General features: G+C 48.4%; 1 protein-coding gene across 4 annotated transcripts in view; it reads left to right on the top strand.

Annotated features, from left to right (window-relative positions):
* LOC135238946 (ral guanine nucleotide dissociation stimulator-like) overlaps positions 1–23,914 on the top strand; it is a 40,333-nt gene that overhangs the window by 3,319 nt on the left and 13,100 nt on the right. The window contains exon 1 of one of the 4 annotated variants that reach the window (XM_064307146.1): positions 39–686. The exons of 1 other annotated variant lie outside the window; for it this stretch is intronic. In XM_064307146.1, coding sequence (XP_064163216.1) covers positions 666–686 — 21 coding nt within the window. In that variant the 5' untranslated portion in view covers positions 39–665. Of the gene's footprint in view, positions 1–38; positions 687–9,170; positions 10,133–16,586; positions 17,675–23,914 lie in introns of those variants that run through there. 2 more of the 4 variants (XM_064307144.1, XM_064307143.1) reach the window with 2 other exon arrangements.

The following is a 23,914-nucleotide window of genomic DNA, read 5'->3' as shown; positions in this document are numbered from 1 at the left end:
GACTGCCCATTATAAAAATAAAAAAGAACAGCTGTGAATCAGAGGTGCATTAAAATACTTTTCATTTTTTATTTCAGGAAACACTATATACGATGGAAATATAAGCTATAGATAGTTGCCATTAGGTACAGTAGCACAGTTTCCCTAAATACATCGCGCTGTTCTTTTTTCAACTGCAGATGTTAGGGTATGCGGGTGTTCCTGTGAGCTGGTCACCTGCACGTGACGGCCGTTTTTCATTACTCCACTGGGTGGCCACATGAATCAGGTTTCACTGTAGTAAAGTGGGCTATCTCTTTAAATGGATTCCTGCAGCTTTTGAAACCATCTTTGCTCTGTTTCTTTCCGGAGCAACGTTACCACGTTTAGGACTGAAAATGTTGTGCATTTATTTCTTTATCTTTTTTAATTACGCGGGTGACATTCCACAGAGCTGCGATTGATGACGCGCAACTGGATACCCGTGGTCTTCCCGTTAGATTTTGCGGTGCCGTTGAACTCTTGCTCAGATACGCCACGGCACAGGAATTCCACACGTTCCCATTCTTCTGTCTGTGAGCTTTTGGGCTGATTCGCTCAACATGTGGAAAGAGGGGTCGTAAAAGTAGAACACAACACGTAGAAAATTGGCTGGAAACAGACGAAGAAAGGGCTATGAATCCGAAATGATGATGCTGGATACACAGGTAATTTACAATATGTCATCACGGTCTGTCTAAGTGTTGGACGCTTGACGATGGCTGAACTCGTAGTGTCATTTTTTTCTGTGGTGATGTCAGCTGCTTCTCTTCGATTTAATTGGGTGAAGACAGTGTATACGGTACATTTTTCCGCCGTGTCCGTCATTCTCGAGAAGTTAGAGAAGCGTGCTGCAAAAAATGTACGCTGTAAGGTTATGCTACTTGGAGCATCAAGGATACAGAAATGATTCCACAATATTGTGACGATAATAACACCAGAAACGCGACAAACTCAAAGGCGGCAGGCAACGTCGTGTTTTTCTATGTGCTAGAATGGATTCAAAAGAATTTACATGACAATTCCCTAAACAAACATTTGTCTCAAGCCAGCGATTCGTCGTTGTACAAAAGCGTTCTACAGACCTGGCACGAGTCCATTTCTATTATACGGATCAATGGCAGTGCGCTCGGGGATGCGCGCGCTAACCGGTCGCTTTACAATGATTTGCCCGTTGTACCTGGGGCACGGGGGTTCCTGAATAAGTACTGTTCCTGGGTGTGTGCGTTTGTATTTACATATTTTTTTCTCTCCGTTTTCGAGAAGAGATAGGCAGTAATAAGGAAACGGTAGACTGGGGCTTAGGGCTTGAATACATGGAAGGAGAGAGGATGGTACCTGCTATTTCTAAATATTCCGCGCAGAACGTGCAGTACAGTGGCTTTCGGGCCGATGAGCCCATTGTCCTGTATTATGACTCATTTTATTACCATCTTGTATTTTTCCCGGCTGTAGCCCACTCAAGTGACTGAAAATAAGGGTGTCCTTGATTTACCTCACATTGCACTTCAGGATTATTATGCAGCAGAGGGTGACTGCCAGACAGACAGAGGGGTGGTGGGGGGTGAGGGTTCGGACTGACAGCCAGATTGACAGATGCACAGCCTCCAGGCGGGGGTGGATATGAGGCCTGCTCCCTGATCTCAGTGGTTCTGCTAAAAGGTGTGAAACCCCCCCTACCCCCTTGGGGGGGGGCACTGCTGTTGAGGAAACACAGGTCACGTGGCCCATTAGGATCCAAAGATCCTCTCGGGGGCACTGCCATGGCAACCGTGGATGGGGACAGCCCCTTTTTTCTTTTTCACTTGATCCATTCTTTTCCCTTTTTTTCCTCCTCCCTCCATAAAGATGTTAAACCAGCGGCTTGAGTGGCTGTCGCCTGGTGCCTGTGCTAACTGATTCAGTCAGCATGCACTGGCTCCCTCCACGCTGTGAGGTGATGCGGCTCCTCATTGGCTGGTTGCTGAAAGAATGACGAGGAGGGGGGCTGCTGGTGAAACACACACACACACATACAAACACTTACACTCACGTTCACACACACACGTACAAACACTTACACTCACGTTCACACACACACGTACAAACACTTACACTCACGTTCACACACACACGGTTGAATACCCTGGGCGTATGTATGCTGCATGCAGCACTATACCATCAAATCCATCATGCTACGTTTGACAGTATATCCTCAATCTCCCTTGTGTGCCATCTTAATGTTGTGAGGTAGATTTGCATGATGACACTTGCTAGGGCATTAGTCACTTCTTTATGGCATTAAAAACTCTGTGTGCTTACTCCTCTTTACCTAACATTTTTCTACATCATACTTTTTTTGCTATTCTGGATAAGAGCATCTGTGAAATTGCTACATGCAAATGTCTTTTTTTTTGGTTGGCCTTTTCAGGATAGATAATTTTCTGGAAGTTTCCGAGGACAGTTCAGGCTGAGTACTGGGCTGAGTTCAGCCTCTTTTCGCCCAATAACACACAGTTATATTCACCTTCATGAGCAGGGGAAACCAGATAGTTTTTTTTGTGTGATTTTTTTTTTGTGTGTCTTGAGTATCACCAGCCCAAACCTTTTGCAAGGTCATTGATGCCAAAAAAATCACGTCTAATACGTCTCATCATGCTTATTCTTGACCTGTTGATAACAGGCAAAATTGCCTTTTTAATATGGCATCATTGCTTGCATCAGACATGCTTAAAAGCACCTCAGCCAATAGCAATACAGGAATTGTGTGTAGATTAGCATATCGTCAGGGCTTGTTTTGTGGGAGCTTCAGTGACCAGGATGCCATTTCCATGTTTTTGGTCACTGCCTGTAGGGTCATGTATACAGGTTCTGAACAAGCTGCATGTGCCAGGAAAAATAAATAATAACCGAGTGATGCAGGATCTGTTTGCTCTGTTGCATAACTGCCTGGCGCAGGGATGGAGTCTCTCTGTCTCTGTATCTCTCTCTCTGTCTCTTTCTCCCTCTCTCTGTGTCTCTCTCTCTTGTTTGTCTCTACACTTCACTCAGAATGCACTGCTCCATTAACTCCCTGTTTCCCCATCGTCCCAAGTATTTGTGCATAGGTATGTGTGCCTTTGTGTGTGTGCATGTGTGTTTGTGTGCATGTGTATTCTGTTTGTGTGTATGTCTGCTGTGTGTGTGTACTGTTTGTGAGACTGTGTGTCTGCATGTATATGTGTGCTGTTTGTGTGTATGTTTGCTGTGTGTGTGTTCTGTTTGTGGGACTGTGTGTGTGTGTGTGTGCATAGTGTTTCTGAGACTGTGTGTGTGTGTGTGCTGTTTATGAGACAGTGTGTTTGTGTGTGTACTGTTTGTGAAACTGTGTGTGTGTGCTGGTGTGTGTGTTGTTTGTGTATGAGAGAGAGAGAGAGAGAGAGAGAGAGAGAGAGAGAGAGAGAGAGAGGGAGATTACACAATGCTGTCTTTGAGTGCCAGGCTTTTGGCTCATTAGGCTCATGCGCCTCTCAGGCTGATATCTTTTGTTTTTTGGTGTCTCAGGAGGCGTTGTCCTGAAGCAGGGTCCATTTCTTCCTTTTTCTGTCCATCTGTTTTTGTTTTTATTACACTGTAGCCTTTCTTGGACAGCTTCACTGTCCCATCTGGAAAAAAAAGGCAATGCAGATTTTACTCTTAATCCTCGTTTTTCAGTAAGGGAGAAAGTGGGAATTTGAAGACCCCCCCCCCCCCCCACATCTTAAGAACCAATCTTACACAGCATTGCGTTTCTTCCGGACACAAGTTGTCCAGGACGACCAGCCGGGTAGAAATGGGTCTCGTTGTTTTTTGTTTGTCGTTCTTGGTGGTTGCTCCCCCACTCTCTTTCAGCTTTCCCCCTCTGTGATTATCTGCCATAAATTCCATGTGTTCTCATTGCTGCTGTCTGGAAGTGGTCTGTGATAAGTCCCTATTTTATGAATGCTGTTCTAAAATCTAAAATGAATAAAAAGTTATTCATTGATATATTGACTGAGTGTGATGGCATCCACTCTTGAGTAACAAGTCGCATGCACGCACGCACAATCACATATCAGGTCAATCGTGGCATTTGGTAGGAAAAATGGCCACAGCAACCAAAAAATAGGATTCTAGTATCTGGTTTGTCACTACCTGATGCCTGTGCACATCCTGTAGTAACAGATCTGTCCCTTTAGAAGTTGAATCATGGTCTGGTCACATATTCATGATTGATTGACTTCCCGAGCATCGTTTCTCTCCCTGGATCCCACAGGAGTTTATAATGAGTGACACGGTTGGGGGTGGAATCTTGATTTTGAGCCGAACGCGGAGAGGAGCGCTGCAGTATAGTACAGGATATGAATGTTAAATGGCCATTTTGCAGATGAATGTTTAATGACCGGCTGCTTTTGTGTTTTTGGAAGTCAGTCGAGCCGCCCGATTGGAGCTCCGCAGAGCGTGGGCCCGTTTCATTGGCCGTTCCTCTCGGTCCAGCTGGCTGCTTTTCTGTGTGTTTGTCTGCAGCTTTTAAAGAGGAGCTTAATCTTCCCTTTCTGTGGCCTCAGTGCTTGAACCCAGGGAACTCCCTCTCTTTCTCTCTCTCTCTCTCTCTGCCTCTCTCCCTCTCTACTTGAGCTCTCTTCTTTATATGGGTTTCTCTTTGGCACTTATCCTTGCAGCCTCTTCTGAGGAATTATGTATCACTTATACCCCCGCTGAGGTCATCAGGATGAAAAAGTTGCCCACATCCAGCCCATCAGCATCTCCTGTTTCCCCGGTAACAGTGCCGTTACCTGGCGCCACCCAGCCTGTCCGCAGAGAAGCAGGGGTGGATTGTTTCAGGGAGGGGAGGGGCGCTCAGTTGAGCCGTGCGCTCTTTCTTTCTTATCCACGTCCCTCCATCCAGCTGTGTTTGTGTTAGTTGTACTGGGTCAGAATGCACAAGAAGGAAGCTGCTCTTCTTCACGTTGCTGTGCTTTAGTGAAGACGCCCGCTGTTCCTGTGCTTTGACCGGCTCCTGACCTGTTTTGCGTTTGCGTCTCTCTCTCTCTCTCTCTCACACGGGCTGCCATCCCAGGCCTGCTCCTCGTGTTTCTAATTACGTGCCCGAGCCGAGCCTGGCAGCCGCCCACGGCCTGTGTCCCGCGACGCAGGAAGTAGGTGAACTGCTACAGGTGCATTGTGGGTGTTTGAGTTCATAAGGGATTGAATCTGCAGTCCTTTTGTCATGGAAGTTTGGAGGTAATAAAGTGCTTTAATAAAGAGGGTGGGAGAGGAGGATGGAAATGAGGAAGGCTAAGCGCTCCGTTCGTGAGTCTTAGTATTCGCTGTAAATACGCAGAATTTGAGACTCACCTCTCTTTTGTCTTTTTTGTGCTTTTCCGATAGTTATTACTCTCATATTTTTGCACACTTGATTTTGCTTTTGGAATATCTCCAGTGATACCTGCAGTGATACTATTCAGGCATGCCGATAGTATAAAGAAGCTGCAGTATCTCTAGTGTTCAGCAGGTGGCGCTGTAGACCACCGCTCTGGTCTGCAGCTTATCTGTCCCAGATGTTCTTTTTTACCTCCTGTTGATCTGGGAGTTGGAATTCAAGGCCGTCGGCATGTGAGTCATTGTGGTGGGAAGGAGATGGTTAATCTGCAGAACAGTGTTGCCGTACCAACAGGCTGAGCCGTCGTTACGTTGCTGCAGTGTTAGCACGGCGTTTGCACAACGTTTCTGCATTTTTGCTGCAGAGTTTGACCTCCCTGTCTTGCACAGAGTTTAGCATCACATCGGAAATGTTTCAGATCTGAGGTGATAAGTTGCACATTTCTGGTAAATTAAAATGAGTCCCTTGTAAAAGGACAAGCAAGTTTCAGATTAGTGCTATTGATTCAGCGCTGCTTCAAAAATAAGTGGGAGCTAAAGCGGCATTTTGCTTTACTTGGAGACAACTCGACACCAAGACCCAAATTCGAGTTTTAAAAAATCATTTGTGGCTTCACAAACGAGACAAGGCATGAACATCAGACTTGGCATGACTCAAAAGATTTCTCATGTCAGGCATCGGTTCAGCCTCAATATCATGTTTCGCAACAAAAATCACGACTTATCATTGTACTTGAGAAGTGCGCTGGCTAACTATTTGGGCGTGGATACACTTCACTTTTATCAATACTGTAGTGAATCATTCCTTTATATGGTGCGGCCGAGGCTGTTGTGCAATACGGAGCATGAGTTGAGCTCTGCAGTTTTTATTGGTGGATTTTCCCCACAGGGTTCTGCAGTGGAATGGAGCTCGTGCACTGTTCTTCTCACAGAACGTTCTGTAGCAGAGCCGTTTTTTTTTAGGGAACCCGTCATTCCCTCGCTTATCTCTGCGTTACTTTTCCAGAATCTTCTCGCCCTACCGTGTCCCTTAGACCCTCTCTCTCCGGTCTGTTCCCCGCTGTGCCTGGTCTCTGCGTCTGGCGTGTCGCTGGTCTGTGTCTGCGTGTGCGTTCGCACCCCGCGGCGCGTTTCTCTGCAGCTCCTGCGAGGGTTCGCTGGCTGACGGGGATGTAGCCGGCGGCCAGCGCCGCGGTCGAACCCGAACCTGCGCGCTCGCGCGACTCCGCTTCCTGTCCCCGCGTGTCCGAGCCTCGGCGCCGTCCTGCCAGGGTCGGCGCGGATCGATCGCGGCGGGATGGGCCGCGCTCGTCTTCTCTGTTTTTTAAGATGTTATCCGTGTTTTTCTGCCGTCGCTTTTCCGTCTGGGTGCAGACATTTACGCCCTGAGTTACGGTGTTATTATGTGTGTGTGTGAGATGGTCTGGAACATTCTGTTCAAATGTAAGGAGTTCAGCTCTCCTGGGCCCAAAAGGGGGGGGGGGGATTTAGTTCAGGGGAGGGGGTCATAGTATTTATTGTCTCCAATTTATTTCTATATTTTGGTACCAATGAATATAATCTGGCATCAACAAAGGCAAGAAGGCAGGTAATGTTTCCAATGACAAATATTGTACTCATCCAACATCATTGCTTCATCAGAAAGCATTTCTTCATATCCCAGGCTACAGTGGCACTTCCTTCTTGAATGTGTGTTTGCACGTCTGCGTGTCTGTGTGTGTGTGTGTGTATGTGTCTGTGTGTGTGTGTGTGTGTGTGTGTCTGTGAGTGCTCATATCAGTCTTCCGTTCCATAGGGTCATGTGACTTCCAGGAGGTAGATCTGAGCTATCTCTGGGCATGCAGCCCTGTGGCCATGCCTGCTTCCTGTTACATTTCAGCCCAAACACTCAGGAAGCTGTCCGTCCAGCTCTGTGCTTTCCCCTGTTTCTCTCCCCCCGCCCCCCTCGCCCTCTCTCTCTCTTCCCTTCTCTTAACCTGTCTCCCTTTCTCTTTTGCTTCCGTCTTTCTCTTCTTTACTCACTTTCCTTTCACTCTCCCTTTCTCTCTGGCCTGTGTCCTGTATCAGTCCTGCCTGTGGGTGGGCTGAAGAGCTGTGTTTGGGAATGCACAGACAGACACACTGACTGACAGTCAGACAGACAGACAGACAGGTTAATGTCCTACATGTGGTTAATGTCAGGCTCAAGGGTTGCACATTTGCTGCCGCTGCTGCACACTGCACTACAGACATGTTTTGATGCACAGGTTTTGCGTGTGAGGGTATTCTCTCCTGACGACGGGTGTGCAGAATGCCAAGATGGCCGTGTGATGAGAGTGACTCTGACTTCCTTGGCTGAGCTCAGAGATTGTTTGTGGCTAAAAGCAGGTGCTGGGATTGAGATGCTATTTCACTGTGGAAGAGGAAACGTAGCCAAACCAGTTCCTGTTTCCAAAGTGACTCAAGTGAAACGTGTCACGCCGCGTGTGGCGGGACCCATTGACCAATAAGACGGCCCAGGACGAAGGTCACAGGGAGGGCGCAAGGCCAATCAGAACCACACAGTTAAAACAAGCTGTGTGTGCGTGTGCGCGTGTGTGCGTATGTGTGTGTGCTGCTTGACATGTTGTGGATACAGACATCTGGTGACGGGAGAGATGTGCTGTGGGAGGTGGAATCTGCGAGCTTATTGGACGCAGTCCTGGGTGAGGAGGGGGTTTGTCTGAGTATGTGCAATGTGATTGGCTGCATCACAGCGCAGACTGAGAGTTATATTGCTCTATCTGTTGTACATGTTAAATGTTATTTGCGCATGTTTGTATTGCTGTGTGATAATAAACATGCTGATGTGATTTTATTTTATCTCTCTCAGTGACCTCTATTTTATCTGCTGTTCCACTGAACACGGCCTTCTCATTTAAGCCAATGTGTCAGCACTCGCCCTCTCTGTCACACACACACGCACACACACACACACGCACACACACACACACATACAAGCACGCACGCACACACACACAGACAGTCATACACACACACGGGCACGCACACATACAGACACACACACACGCGCATACAAGCACGCATGCACACACACACACACAGTCATACACACACACGCGCGCACACACACGCACACATACAGACACACACATACAAGCACGCACGCACACTCACACAGACAGTCATACACACACACGCGCACTCACACATACAGACACACACACACACACACACACACACACACACATACAGACACACACACACACACACACACATACAGACACACACACACACACACACACACACACACGCACACACACACATACAAGCATGCACGCACACACACACAGACAGTCATACACACACACGCGCACACACACGTACAGACACACACACACACACACACATACAGACACACACACACAACACACACACACACACACACACACACATACAGACACACACACACACACACAGAAGTACAGAGTGCAGAACATAATTCTGTGTTCATGTCCCTTAGGCTCTGCTGTAGTGCCCTCAGTTGTCTCAGTGCTTTAGACTGTTACTTCAAAGAAGATGAAATTAGATCTATTAGCTGAATTAAGAATGTGGAGTTTATGAAGGAATGCTCACATAGAAGGACATAACTGACAAAAATTCTGTTATACCAACAGGAAAAATGAGAGAGAGAGAGAGAGAGAGAGAAAGAGGGAGGGAGGGAGGGAGGGAGGGAGGGGGAAGACGGAGAGGGAAAGAATGCTGAGGGTGTCAGTTATTGCCTTTTGGGCTTGAACTGTGGCAGAGAATGTGCAGAGAATGTGATGTTTGTGTGCGTAAAGTAAATATGTGTGTGTGTGTGTGTGTGTGTGTGTGTATACATGTACACTTGTGTGCATGTTTGTGTTTGTGTGTGGAGTAGTGTTAAGTAAATGTGTGACTGTGTGTGTGTGTGTACACACAGGTGAATGTGTACGCAAGTCTGTGTTCATGTTTGCATGTGTATGCATGCCTGTGTCTGTGTGTGTGTGTGTGTGTGTGTGGAGGTAGCAGATGCTGGCCTGCAGTGGCATGTTCAAAGGGTTTTAGTGTGCCCATAGTAAAAGAGGCGGAGCCAACGTCTTTAAACACTCCCACCCTCTCTATCTTTCTCTTTCTGTTGTGCTGCTTCAGAAAAACAGAGAGAGAGATGGGAGTGGATGAGAAGAAATAGAGAGAGAGAGCTGATGAAAGATACTGCAGAAGAGGAAGAGAAGGAGCGAGCAGTGTAATGGATTAGGGTGCAGCAGGTCTGTCCTCATACACACCAGCCTAGCAGCAGCAGTGGAGTAGCAGTACTTATGTCACGGTATTGGTGTAGGGACAATGGAATTGCAGTATTAGCGCAGCAACAATGGCTTTACAGCATTTACATAGCAACAGGAGTATTTGTTGCATTTTGCCTGCACCATTAGCTTGGCAGCGTTAGCGTAACTGCTGTAGTGTAGCAGCCTTAGCGTAGCTGCTGTAGTGTAGCAGTGTTAGTGTAGCCGCTGTAGTGTAGCAGTCTTAGCGTAGCTGCTGTAGTGTAGCAGCATTAGTGTAGCTGCTGTAGCGTAGCTGTTGTCGGTCTTCCTGCTCGAGTGTCCCATGCAGCAGCCAGCGCTCTCCAGCGGCACCCGTCACACTTGCAGCAGTGGGCATGGAGACCAAGGCGTGCTTCAGTCTCCACAGAGCCCTGGCACAGCCTGTCAACACATGCATGCTGGATTTCCCCATCTCTGTACTGGAGGACCTGGTAGGCAAGCCCTCCCTGAACTGAGTCTGTGTCTGTCTGTCTCACCTGAGTCTGTTTGTGTGTCTGTCTGTCTCACCTGAGTCTGTTTGTGTGTCTGTCTCACCTGAGTCTGTTTGTGTGTCTGTCTCACCTGAGTCTGTTTGTGTCTGTCTGTCTCACCTGAGTCTGTTTGTGTCTGTCTGTCTCACTTGAGCCTGCCTGTGTCTGTCTGTCTCACCTGAATATGTTTGTGTGCCTGTCTCACCTGAGTCTGTTTGTGTGCCTGTCTCACCTGCGTCTGTGTTTGTGTCTGTGTCTCACCTGAGTCTGTCTGTATCTGTGTGTCTCACCTGAGTCTGTCTGTCTTGTGTTCACCTGAATCTGTCTGTGTCTGTCTGTTCTGTCTGTGTGTGTCTGCCTCACCTGAGTCTGTGTCTGTGTGCCTCACCTGAGTCTGTGTCTGTGTGCCTCACCTGAGTCTGTGTCTGTCTCACCTGAGTCTGTCTGTGTCCCTGTCTTTCTCTGAGTAGCAGGGAGTTTCAGTTGGTAGGTTAATGTATCATGAGTGTGTGTGTATGTGTGAGCTTTTTGTGTTTGTGGACTTGTGTGTTTATGGACATGTGTGTACTTTTTCTGTTGGTGTATGTGCATTTTGTGTTTACAGAGGTGTGTGTGTACGTGCGCGTGTGTGCGTGTGTGTGTGTGCGCGTATGTGCGTGTGTGTGTGTGTGTGTGCGCGTGTGCGCGCGTGTGTGTGTGTGCGTGTGTGTGTGCGCGTGTGTGTGTATGTGTGTGCGCGTGTGCATGTGCGTGTGTGTGTGTGTGTGTGCGCGTGTGTGCGTGTGCGCATGTGTGCGTGTGTATGTGTGTGCGCTGTGTGTGATGTGTGTGTGTGGTGTGTGTGTGTGTGTGTGTATGTGTGTGCGTGTGTGCGTGTGTGTGTGTGCGCGCGTGTGTGTGTGTGTGTGTGCGCGTGTGTGTGTATGTGTGTATGTGTGTGCATGTGCAAGCATGTGTATTTCAGCAGTGTGATTAAGCTGTTTGGGTTGTTAGTAGATTTGGGCAGGGTGAGTTTTGTGTGTCTTGCCTCTGACTCAGTCCCTGGATTTACTTTTACTGCGCCTCTGCAGCGGGACACTCAGCATTTCTCTCTCTCACTTCAGTTTGCTGCTGATCCACTTTCGCTTTGACTGAGGGGCTGCAGGTTCCAGTCCCTGGTTTGGGCACTGCTGTTAATTGTGTTCCCCCCTCTCTTTTTTCGTGCTTGCCAGTTCTTTAAAAAATTAGCTTTGTTTTTATTTAATTTTAGAGGTAATGATACTAATTTCATTTCAGTTTCAGTTTCCTAGACAGGCATCCTTCTTATTTAATTTTATTAGTGTCAGTTTGCGAGTACGTGACTCTGTACGTATAACTGTGTATAAGTTTCATTTTTATTCACTTCTGAAACTGTACTTTGGGGTCTACTTCTCTTCTGCTGCGGTGAGCTGGCTAATAAGAGATCTAAAGGATTGCGAGAGATTGTGTTGCCAGTTGGATTAGCTTTGGGGGCGACATAGCTCAGGAGGTAAGTGCGGGTGTCTGGTAGTCGAAGGGTTGCCGGTTCGATCCCCGCCCTGGGCGTGTCGAAGTGTCCCTGAGCAAGACACCTAACCCCTAACTGCTCTGGTGAATGAGAGGCATCAATTGTAAAGTGCTTTGGATAAAAGCGCTATATAAATGCAGTCCATTTACCATTTACCATTGGATGCAGGGGTTGATGAAGAGGTCAGAAGTAGGGAGATTTCAGTAAACGGCTCTTTCAAATTGACTGTGACTTTGAGGATCGACCCACAGTGTCGCTGGCCTGTGTTTAGGCTCACACCCTCTCTCTTACAGTGATGTTAAGGCCAGTAATGCGCCACAATGTGAGGAATCATTGTAGATGATCTTATCCTGATCCTCCGGTATGTTCAGGATCCGATACCAGACAGTGAGGTCTGTACTTACACTGGAACAGAGCTTTAGCAGGATGCGCCACCCAGCACCTCTGTTCCTTCTGTTGAGTGAGAGAGCTGCGGAACCGGCACTGAATATGCCTGCGATGCTGCGCTGTGAAGATCACCATGCGGGCTCTTCATTCTCATTCCCACGCTCTTACACAGGCGTCAGTGACGTCTTTGAGGTTTATTGTAAACAGCAACATTCGCTCACACCCAGCCGCACAAGGCTCAACCGCCCCCTCTAGTGGCCAAACGTGCACTGACCGTGGCCAGGAAATCCTCTCTGGAGTTGGTAATGTGTTGCTATTGACTGGTGCTCCACAGTATATGGTGTAATTACAAAAGTCAATGCAGCTGGATTAGTTTAGGTGATTGCCTTTTGAGCTTTGCTAGTGGATATTACTCGTCAGCTCTTTCCTGATTTTCTGATGAAATAGCAGAGGACATAGACAGATATTATGTACAGTGACCACCATAATTCATTGGACAGTGACACATTTTTTGTTATTTTGGTTCTGTACTCTAGCGCTTTGAGTTAGAAAAAATACAATGACAATGAGGTTGAAGTGCAGACTGTCAGCTTTAATTTGAGGGTATTTTCAATTGGATTCAGATCTGGTGATTGACTCGGCCAGTCAAGGATTTTCCACATTTTGGCCGTCAAAAACCCGGGTGTAGATGTGTCAAAGTCTACCATATGTAGAAGACTACACCAACGGCCAGTAAATTTGATGCGTCAAAAATCCTTGAGTGTTACACTGTCAGAAGGAAGACAGTCGCTGGTGGTTAATTCTAAAGGGAAGCATGGTCTGCTTGCTATGTTACACTGTCTAAAGAGAGGAAGACAGGTCTGCTTGGTCCTGTATGTTACACTGTCTAAAGAGAGGAAGACAGGTCTGCTTGGTCCTGTATGTTACACTGTAGAGAGAAAGAATCTGCTTGGTCTGTATTATATTGTAGAGAGAAAGACAGGTCTGCTTGGTCCTGTATTAGTTTACACTGTAGAGAGAAGACAGGTCTGCTTGGTCCTGTATGTAGTATTACACTGTAGAGAGAAAGACAGGTCTGCTTGGTCCTGTATTTATTACACTGTAGAGAGAAAGACAGGTCTGCTTGGTCCTGTATGTTACACTGTCTAAAGAGAGGAAGACAGGTCTGCTTGGTCCTGTATTAGTATTACACTGTAGAGAGAAAGACAGGTCTGCTTGGTCCTGTATTAGTATTACACTGTAGAGAGAAAGACAGGTCTGCTTGGTCCTGTATTAGTATTACACTGTAGAGAGAAAGACAGGTCTGCTTGGTCCTGTATTAGTATTACACTGTAGAGAGAAAGACAGGTCTGCTTCCTGAGTCACTCTGGTATGTAGTATTACACTGTAGAGAGAAAGACAGGTCTGCTTGGTCTGTATTAGATACAGTAGAGAGAAAGACAGGTCTGCTTGGTCCTGTATTAGTATTACACTGTAGAGAGAAAGACAGGTCTGCTTGGTCCTGTATTAGTATTACACTGTAGAGAGAAAGACACGTCTGCTTGGTCCTCTATTAGTATTACACTGTGAGAGAAAGACACGTCTGCTTGGTCCTTATTAGTGTCTGTGGAAAGGCAGCAGCTGTAGCGCTCGTCTGGTGCTGCTCTTCATGTAGAGGAAAACACTGTCTGCTCGGTCTGGTATGATGTCATGCACTGGGGCCCACTGGTTGCTATGGGAATAGTGATATTTGAGTCTGAAATGAGGCTGGAAGCGTCAGAGGGAGAGAGAGGGTGATTGGGGGTCTGTCTGGCTGTGTTACAGGGCGCTTTTGTGAGTCAGGTGATTTATGTGCTAATGTACGATGCCCAGCCTGAGAGCTGGGAGCTCTGACAGGCCTGTTTACGGCTAGGGGGGGGGGCTGTTCTGCTGTGGGCTGAGCGGTACCTGTGCTGAGAGACTATGTTCTTCAGCTGCTGTGTGTGTGTTGTGTGTGTGTGTGCGTGCGTGCGTGCGTGCGTGTGCATGTGTGAGCGTGTGTGTGAAAGGCAGGTGCACCCTCGCACACACAAAGACACACACAGGTTATGTGTGGTGACTGCTGTAGATGAGATATTGTGTGTAGTGTAGCGTGGGCTAGTAAGCTGCTTATCAGAGGTGAAAAGACACAAGTCCCGCCTCTTCGTGAATATTAATATCCTCACAGTTACTGCAAGCTCAGAGCACTGAGCACAGAGATACCCAGAGCACAGAGAGACATGTGAAAGTGCGTGTGTGCAATGGAGAGGGGTGTGTGTAAAAAAACCGGAAAGTGTGAAAGGGAGAGAATGCTGTTTCGTGTGCATACGTAACGCGCCTACTTGTTCTGAGCGTGTTCTGTGGAACCTCCACACCTCCACACACGGTTCTGAGTGATCGCTGTGGGCGGAACACGCATCACTCACCGCCGCTACGTGGGAACCGTTCGGCACGAATCCTCTCTGTCTGGGTTCAGGGTCGGGCTGAGGACCAATCAGCCAGCGCAAGTTATCCTGGGCCCTCAGTTACACGCCGTCCCCATATTAATTAAGCTTCCGCTAATGAGCCCCTTCTCCAGACCCCTGGAGAAGCCAGGCGTGCCTGCAGTAATGAAGGGCTGGAGACGGAGCGGGAAGCCTGTCTCTCCAGGTTTCATTTTAATCCGCTGACCCAACCTGCAGGTATCTATCGCCTGGAGTGGTCCTGTAATAATAGCACATAATTACCCAGAGCGTGTAATAACTGGGGACTGCGTACTAACGCAGAGTGTGTAATAAGAGAGGAGTGCGTACTAACCCAGAGTGTGTAATAAGAGAGGAGTGCGTACTAACCCACAGTGTGTGATAACAGAGGAGTGTGTACTAACCCAGAGTGTGTAATAAGAGAGGAGTGCGTACTAACCCAGAGTGTGTAATAACAGAGGAGTGCGTACTAACCCAGAGTGTGTAATAACAGAGGAGTGCGTACTAACCCAGAGTGTGTAATAACAGAGGAGTGCGTACTAACCCAGAGTGTGTAATAACAGAGGAGTGCGTACTAACCCACAGTGTGTAATAACAGAGGAGTGCGTACTAACCCAGAGTGTGTAATAAGAGAGGAGTGCGTACTAACCCAGAGTGTGTAATAAGAGAGGAGTGCGTACTAACCCAGAGTGTGTAATAACAGAGGAGTGCGTACTAACCCAGAGTGTGTAATAACAGAGGAGTGCGTACTAACCCAGAGTGTGTAATAACAGAGGAGTGCGTACTAACCCAGAGTGTGTAATAACAGAGGAGTGCGTACTAACCCAGAGTGTGTAATATCAGGGAGTGTTGAGTGCTGCAGCTCCCTCCCCTGCGCCCACAGTCAGGGTTACATAACCAGTATAATATCTGCGGGGGCGGGTGGCCCGCTGCATCTGTCCTACCCACAGTGCATTGCGACAGCACGATGTGCTCAGCAGTGATATTCGGATTACATTCCGAGAATGAGCATCACAGTACACCCCCTGTGTTTCCCCCGTCAGGTCTGAGCCACAGGATCGCTCTGCTTGGAGAGCTGTGGCTCATTTCACTGTACATCCCCCAGGTCCTTATCTTCAAAGCACCCCTTTAAACTTACAGGGTTCCCATAATACCCTCAGCCCCCCTTAGAGGCCCTGTTAAGTGTGGGGTGCATTGGTTCGGAGGTCACTGTGTGATGGATGCTCAGGGGTGACCTGGCGTTGACGGGATCTGAACTGCTGGAGGGGGGGGGGGGGGATTGTGGTTAATGTTGGGCGTGTCTGCTGAGTCTGGGGGTGTAGGCACCCCGCTTTGACCTCAGGGGGAGGCAGGGGATCATGCAGCTCCAGGCTGTAAGTGAGGGGGACATATCGAGGGCGTGTTCGTCAAGTGTCTGCAGACTGATGTGGACAGTTGGGAAAAATGCACTGCCCTCTGTCACCACTGAGGGCATTTATCAGGGAGAGGACCACACACACACACACACACACACACTCACGACTCACACACACACACACACACACACACTCTTTCACACACACACTCACACACACTCACGACTCACACACACACGCACACACTCTCTCTCTCACACACACAATCACACACACACACACTCATGACTCACACACACACGCACACACTCTCTCTCTCACACACACAAACACACTCATGACTCACACACAAACACACACACACACTCTCTCACACACATACACTCACACTCACACACACATGCGTACGCACGCACACTCACACTCTCACACACACTCACACACACACATTGCAGCCCCGTTCCTTGTCTCTCTTATTGTGTTGCTCCGAATCCCTGCGGATATCGCCGCTGACGTTAACTGGCAATGAGAGAGGCGGCTCAGCCCCCTCACAATACAAACCAGATGTGCACGGAGGGCCAGAGCACCCTGGAGGAGTGGAGGGGGAGAGGGGGAGAGAGGGAGGGAGGGAGGGAAAAGAAGGGGAGGGGGCAGTGAGAGAGACGCTTAATGGAGGTACCTGTCTTTCAGTTTTATGTCCTCGTCCAAGTGGAAGCTGTTGCTCTCAACTGTAGTAACTGCCAAGATCGAAATTTTAGACGGCTGTCACAGTCACTATATCCCATTGAGATATTATAGGTGATTAAATCACCTTCATAAAGTGGTTTTGCTGTATTTATTATTCCTGGAGCTGTTCTTGTCTGGGTGTGACATTGATATCGTGCGCAGTAAAATGTTCTGAGTTAAATCAACCGTTACAGCGTACATGTGTTCCTTATTGGACTCATATTAACTCGGTGTACAGTTTAATTATTATTAGTTATTTTATTGTGCGGACCAAGGAGGTTTGTGCGGACACGTAAATATCTTACGAAATGCATACTTTCAGTCAGACCAATAGAAATCACCGCAGATTTTTTTTTTTTCATAAAATATTCTTTCCGCGCAACAAGTAAAACTTGATCGGCAATATGATAACCATTCGAATTTTTTAATTAATTTATTTGAGAAGGCAATTTGGAGTCTGACTTCGAGACCGCATTTACTGAGTGGCAGTAATCTCCGGTTATTAATGAAACCGCGGTGTTCCGCACAATTTGGAGCTTTTTATTTTTCCTCATATTTCTGTGAAAGTGACATCATGATTCTGGAGAGGTGGGCAGCTATTATGCTAATGAGGGGAGGGCTTGATTAGACACTGTCTCGCCGCTGCAGAGCAACGGTACACAGACACGAGCGCGCGGGAGAGAGAGGCGATCATCGAAGCGCTTTGGTGTCATTTGTGACCTTTTTTGTGCAGTTATCCATTTAATCAGCAAGGAAAGGGGTCGACAAAGACGCCTTTTGCCGGTTCCAACGCGCAGAGAGTATGCCGCAGTGTCATTCCCCCCTGCCTGTGCGGCTGTGAACGCCATCGCTTGCACCAATGGTATTTATTATTGGAATGCATTTCGACGCGCAGAGCGTCAAACCCGGCTCCGCGGATGGGATGTTCGACGCCAGCGCTTGGCGGATACGCAGCATCTGGGACGCTGTGAAGCTTGAGGTAGCGGGGGACACCAGTCCAGTCGTGCTGAACAGCGTCACGCAGCTGGACCCGGACCTTCCCCATTCAGAGGTGAGGCACAGTTGCGGTAAAGACTCTTGGCTCGTGGCTATATGGGGAATTAGGCAGAACAAGCGGCGGTGAGCTTGTTAACATTTGTTGATATGACCAGAGATCTACAGATCATTAAGGTAACATTTAGCTTTTCTGGACAAAATGTATTGCTTTGTATTTAACGTTTTTGACACGAGTAGTGTTTAGTGAGATTGAAGATAATTCACATCTACATAAACAATCGATATAACAGCAATTATACCGTAGAAATTGCATGAAGGAATGTGTCCGAACCATTGCCAATACATTTGCATAATTCCAAAATATTGATTTGTTCTCGTATAATTGGCGATACGTTTAGTGGGATATTTGTGATATTCCACACGCCTTTTAAAGTAAGAATTACGCGCGTGCATGTTTGTTTAGCGTGTTACATAGAAGAGTAAGACCGATAATAACCGCCAGAGGACCCACACAGCTGTCATCTTCATATTACTGTCAAACAGAGAGGGAGGGGTGAGTGGCTTGTTTTCTCCGCTGTGATTCACTATACAAGCTCGCTTTGGAAGCGAAATACAACTTTGGCCAAGAAGCACCTGTAAATCAGCGATTAAATCCCAAAGCGTATAGGATTTTATCATTGTGAATTTACAGCTGCCAAGTTGGTGAAACGCACGTTGGCGCTGCTCTTCACAGAACACATTGTCTTTCCCAATAATAGCCGAAGTGCGCAGAGTATAGCCTATGCTTGGTGTTAATTCAGTGTTAACATGAATTTATATGATTCCAGTAGGGATAGGCTAAATGTACTGTATTGGAGTAAAATTTCGGGGAGTGTCGGTATAAATGTAACAGTTTTTGGATTTTGTTCATTGACTCGTTATATTTTGCCTTGCGCTATGAAATTTTACTTCAAACGGCTTTGACATGTCAGTGGTCATTACACGTTGCGTTCATAACTTAATCGAGTCAGATGCAATTGAACCCAAGGTTTAACAAATACTAAACACTATTTTAAATGCCTTAGCTTTAAAGGCATAATTAGTTTTTTGGCGTGACATTTTTGCATCTTAACCGGTCCACCCAGAAGGGGCGGACGGGATATTTGCAGTCATGAACCAGACAAGGGAGATCCTTTGGACCGGGATCAGGGCCCAAAAATGGACCAGCCCCATCTGCCATCTGCTTGAATTGCCAGACAGCCAGTCGGAGTGACGCTGTGTGTCAGTGTGGATGGAATGGCCCCTGTGCTCTCCTGCTGTTCATTCCAGTGCAGTAACACGATCTGCTGAGGGAATCAGCCTGTGGCGGGAGTTTGAGTCTCTTGTGGGAACGCCTGACTCTAACCTCCCCCTGGAGCGACGGGTCGGATGCACGTGGCAACCCAAGGAGCAGGCCCAGCTGCATCACCATGCTGTGAACCGTAGCTTTCCCTCTCCAGCACACCTCTCTGACCTCCAGCAAAGATTCCACAGACACACCAGATACTCTGCTCCATGTCCACAGCACTGGGTGTACTGTCTTTCTACTGTTGAAGCAGGATTGTTCCAAATTGATGCATCTTCAACAAATGCATTGCTTTAAAACTGCCAGGAATCAGTAGAAATGTTACCAGCATCTCAAGGGTTAAAGCTTTTTTGAGTAATTATTATACCAAAGTCTGAGAATTGGCTCATCCCATTGCAAAGCCCCAAATGTCAGCCTTCACTGGGGTGATGGGCGGGTAGCCATTGCAGGGCTTGCCGTGGCATTGAGCGGTTATTTTGTGTGATGCAATGATCTGGACTGCAGTTGGCCAGCTCGGTTAGAGAGCACAAGGAGGAAGGCTCCGGTTCATCTTCCTAGGGCCGTTTTTCGTTTAGCCCCTTCCTAAAATAATGTTGCTTTGGAGCGCTGGCCCCGCCCCTGATCCTTACCCCGCTCTGACCCTGCCGCCCCAGGCCAGGCTCCCGAGACTCCACCCAGGATACGTCTGTCTGAGTCCCACAGGGGGAAATCCAACCCCCGCTTTTATACTCCTGAGTTTTGTGCTAAAAAGGCGGGCAGGCTCCAATTCCTCCTCTCACTGTAAGAGAAACCTGGTGATACTGCTCTCTCTCTCTCTCTCTCTCCGTCTCTCTCTCTCTCACTGTTTTTGTATTTGGGAAAAACGACTCTTCTTCTTTAACCCTTTAAGGTGTTAGATCACAAACATGTGATTAGAAGGTTCTTCACTGAACATTCTAATGCTGATGTGACAATCACTACTGGCAACTGAAAGCAACAGCGTTCTAGAACACTGGCATAGCATTTTGAAAAACGTTATGCCAGTTATGTCATGTCATGTCAGTTGCTCTCTGCGAGGGTGTCGGCTGTATTCCGTCAAGGACAGTGCGTTGGCTGCGCTCAATGGCTGAGATCAGGTGTCCTTGTTTGCAGATTGATTGCTTTCAGCGCATAATTGTGAGTAAGAGTCAGTGAATCTCTTATGTAAGAGGTTCCCGTGAGACTGATAGGCGAACAGATGGCTTTTATACTCTGCAGTGGCCAGTGTTTGGTTACACATTTCCTACGCAGCTGTTTTGTGTTGAGGACATGGGTCTGGCTGTCGCACTGCTGGTGTGCTGCTTGAGATGTCTGTACACCGCGGAGCAGCGGCGCTTCGCAGGCTGGCTACGCTGTCCGGAGGCTGATTTGCACAGTGCCGCTTTTGGAATTCAGCCCGATGCCAGAAGGCAGTGCGTTCCTGTGTGAGTTGTAGGGTACTTCCCCGGTTTTAGAGCTTCTTGGCAGTTCCCTTTGGGGTGTGTGTTGTAATTATTCTCCGGGAATCTTCGGGGTTTAGCTCTCCTTCTCACGCTGGAAGCCTGACCCTGCTGATAGCGGGTGTTGTCGTGTTTGAGCTGGAATTACGGCGGTCGTGGAGAGCCAGCCGGCGCTCTGTCACGGTCGCGCTCGGTCTGTGGAGTGATTGACACGGTCCAGAGATGACGGGCAGGCCCAGGGGGGCCTTGGCAAAAAGGGGCCACGTCTCCCCCCTGCCCGTACCGAGCCCCGCACCCCTCTCCATCTCCCCCCTCCCCACACCGAGCCCCGCACCCTCTCCATCTCCCTTCTCCCAAAATCTAAATCCTCGCTCCTGTAATCCAGTTAGCTAATTAAGACTGATCTCCCTTCTTGCTTCAGGGTTCCCTGCTTTCTCTGCAGAATGTGTTCTCTCAGTGAAGACTGTTCTAGAACGCAGCAGCAGCAACATTCCGGTTCCAGGGTGAACCACGGACAAAGCTCCAGTGTTCCGAGGAAAAGGTTAAACATCTAAACAATGCCCAGACAGAAATATAAACAGCATATTTATTTTACAGCGCATTCACATCACTCCTCCTACCATGCATGGTGCACTATGATATCACTCAACACAGAAACAGGAGTGAGGTTCCAGAATGTCCTTCTGAGACGGAGCAGGGGCTGCTGGGAGCTGGTCTCGGGAGGGGTGCTGGGAGTGCATGATATTCCACCCCCGTCCCGTTTAGTAAAATGAACACATCTACAAGCAGCAGTTCTCATTTGTGTTCCAAGAAAGGAGAGAGGGAAAGAGAGAGAGTGTGGGTGGGGGGTGTGTGTGTGGGTGGCCCCCATGCCAAGGTCTCTTACAGTGGTAGTGGTGACTTCATGGTGGTTTGGATTCTGTTCATTTGATCGGTTGTGTTAGATCGCATCTCATTGCCTCATTATCTTGCATGGCTCTGTCTTGTGGAGGGGTGGGGCCCCACTGGCCCCACCCCTCTGCCCTTTGACCCTTATAGAGGCAGCTGTGCAGTGTTGTGTTTTTTTGTATTCCTGCTAATTCCGACTAAAGCAGATGTGTCCCGTAAATGCTCCAGACAGAAACCTGGAAAATCACTCTGTCTCCCCCCACCCAATCCCATAACCTTAGGGGTGTGTGTGTGTGTGTGTGTGCGTGCATGTTTGTATGTGCAGTGACTCTCTGGAATCTTGGCATGAGACAGCGTTCCGGAACTTTTTCTGCTGCAGAGCTCCAGGCTTGGACCCACAGACTGGGCCAGACACCCCCCCCCCCAGAGTGAACAGAAGTGCATGCTGGGACATCAGGGAGGGGGTTGAGTGAGTGAGTTGCACAAAGACCCCTGGCTGTGCTCCTTAAACCCCTCTCTCGGTCTCTGACTCACTGGTTTCTGAGGAACGGAGCAGCCCGATCTCACTGGCACCTGCCTACCGCACGTCGCCTGGGCAACGGCACTGGCATTGCCCTCGGTCTCATTGTGAGAGGCAGAGACCAGGAAGACAGGGTGCTGTAGTCGTCAGGAAACTGGGCCTGTACCTCAGAGGTTGCAGGTTTGACTCCCAGGTGGCGAACCAGGGCTGTATGCTGACAGTTTTTCCAAGGAGCACATGTGCTTCTAAGTTGAAATGTTTCGGAACACACTAATGCGTCCCAGCTATAACCGAAATTATTTTTCCAGTCACCACACATCAGTTTTCAGGAGCAAATGCTACTAAAATGGGAGCATTGTAGAGCCCTGTACACTGCTGTTTTAGCCTTAAACAAGGTGCATAACCTGATCTCCATCAGTTCTTTCTCTCACTCCTTTTCTCCCTTCATCCCTCTTTCTCTCACTCCTTTTCTCCCTTCATCCCTCTTTCTCTCACTCCCTCTCTCCCTCTATCCCTCTTTCTCTCACTCCCTCTTTCCCCCATCCCTCTTTTTCTCACTCTTTTTCTCCCTCTCTCCCTCTTTCACTCATTCCCTCTCTCCCTCTGTCCTACGCTCTCTCCTTTTTTCCAGCTGTTTTCAGAATCAGACCCCAGGCTGTCTGCCCTGTGTTTGAGCACTGTGATTGGGCAGTGCTGAAACCTCCCCAGACCCTAACACCCCCCCCCCCCCCCACCGCCCTGCTCCCCAGAACTCCAGAGAGCGCCCTGCTTAGAGTCCAAGAGCCAGAGAAGCGAAGACGTTACCCTCTCCCCACCCCACCCCCCCCAGAAACCAGCCTGTTACAGACCCCCCCTTTTGAGGGAGCTGTCTCCTGCCGCACAACCCCACATGCCCTCCGCTTTCCCCGGAAACCAAGCGTGCCAGCTCATTACCCACAATTCCTCTGTGCATTGGAGCTCATCTTGTCTACTTGTCTCACTGGGGTAGGGGGGCACAGAGAGTGAGTAGGGGGGAGGGGGGGTGGATATGGAGCTTGTGTGTTTGTGCGTCTCATATTACATTTGCTTGTGTCTCCACGCCTGTGTTTGTGTCTCCACACGTATGTTTGCGTCACCCTTTCAAACACTTGCGATAAATGTACTGTAGCTAGGGTTTGTTTCCATGTGATTAATGCCTCAGCTGCTCAGCTACAGAGGGCTGGAATAACACTGCTGCGTGCCCGTGTCTGTTCACTTGTGTGTGGGACGATTCTAGTTTTTTCACGCTGTGTGTTTAGTGTGTTTCTGTAAGTGTGAAGAGTGTGCTGTGTGAACATTGGAAAGGAAGCTTTAAGGAGAATGGCCTTTGCAGTTAGACTGAAATGTCCACCCGGGGTACAATCGGGATCGCAGCAGTTTTGGAAACCCCTGGACTGCATCTGTACACCTTTACCCCAAAAACAGAAAACATAGGATAGGAGGGGACAGCAAGTGATGTTAACATATGGAGAGAGAGAGAGAAGAGAGAGAACCTTATTTACTCACACTTGACTCCAGAGCATAGTGTTGTTGCATGAGGCAGCTGATCTGACCGTGGAAACTGTCTTAACACGTATACACCTACACACACACACAACACACACACACACAAACCCCCACACACACATACACCCACACACACACACAAACCCCCAGACACACACATACACCCACTCTCTCTCTCATATGCACATATACACACTCCCACGCACGTTCGCTGTCTCATACACACATATACACCCACCAAATGGCACCATTCTGTCTGTTTTTAATTTCCCTGTTTTTCTCTGGCTGAACCTTTTCTGACCCCCCCTAGTCTGGGCGGATTCCAGTAGGATTTGGGCCTTATTGGGGGTATAGCGGGGGGGGGGGAGAGTTCTGTCTATGGCCAGAGCCTGGAGGCCTGGCAGCATCCACAGTCCCACCCCAACATCTGCATCTCTATTTATTACCCACAATCCTCCTGCGGTCAGCTGGGGAGCACTGTGATTGGTTGATTCTCGTATTGCCTGCTGGTGGGCGTTTGTGTGCTTCTGTCTGCGACCCCCCCTGTGTGAGCTCTGTCTGAGATTCTGTCCCAATACCCCC

This window comes from Anguilla rostrata, chromosome 14 (genome assembly GCF_018555375.3).
Source record: "Anguilla rostrata isolate EN2019 chromosome 14, ASM1855537v3, whole genome shotgun sequence".
NCBI classification, from domain to species: domain Eukaryota; kingdom Metazoa; phylum Chordata; class Actinopteri; order Anguilliformes; family Anguillidae; genus Anguilla; species Anguilla rostrata.
Note: the sequence above shows the minus strand (reverse complement) of the source record. Positions and strands in the feature narration are given on the sequence as shown.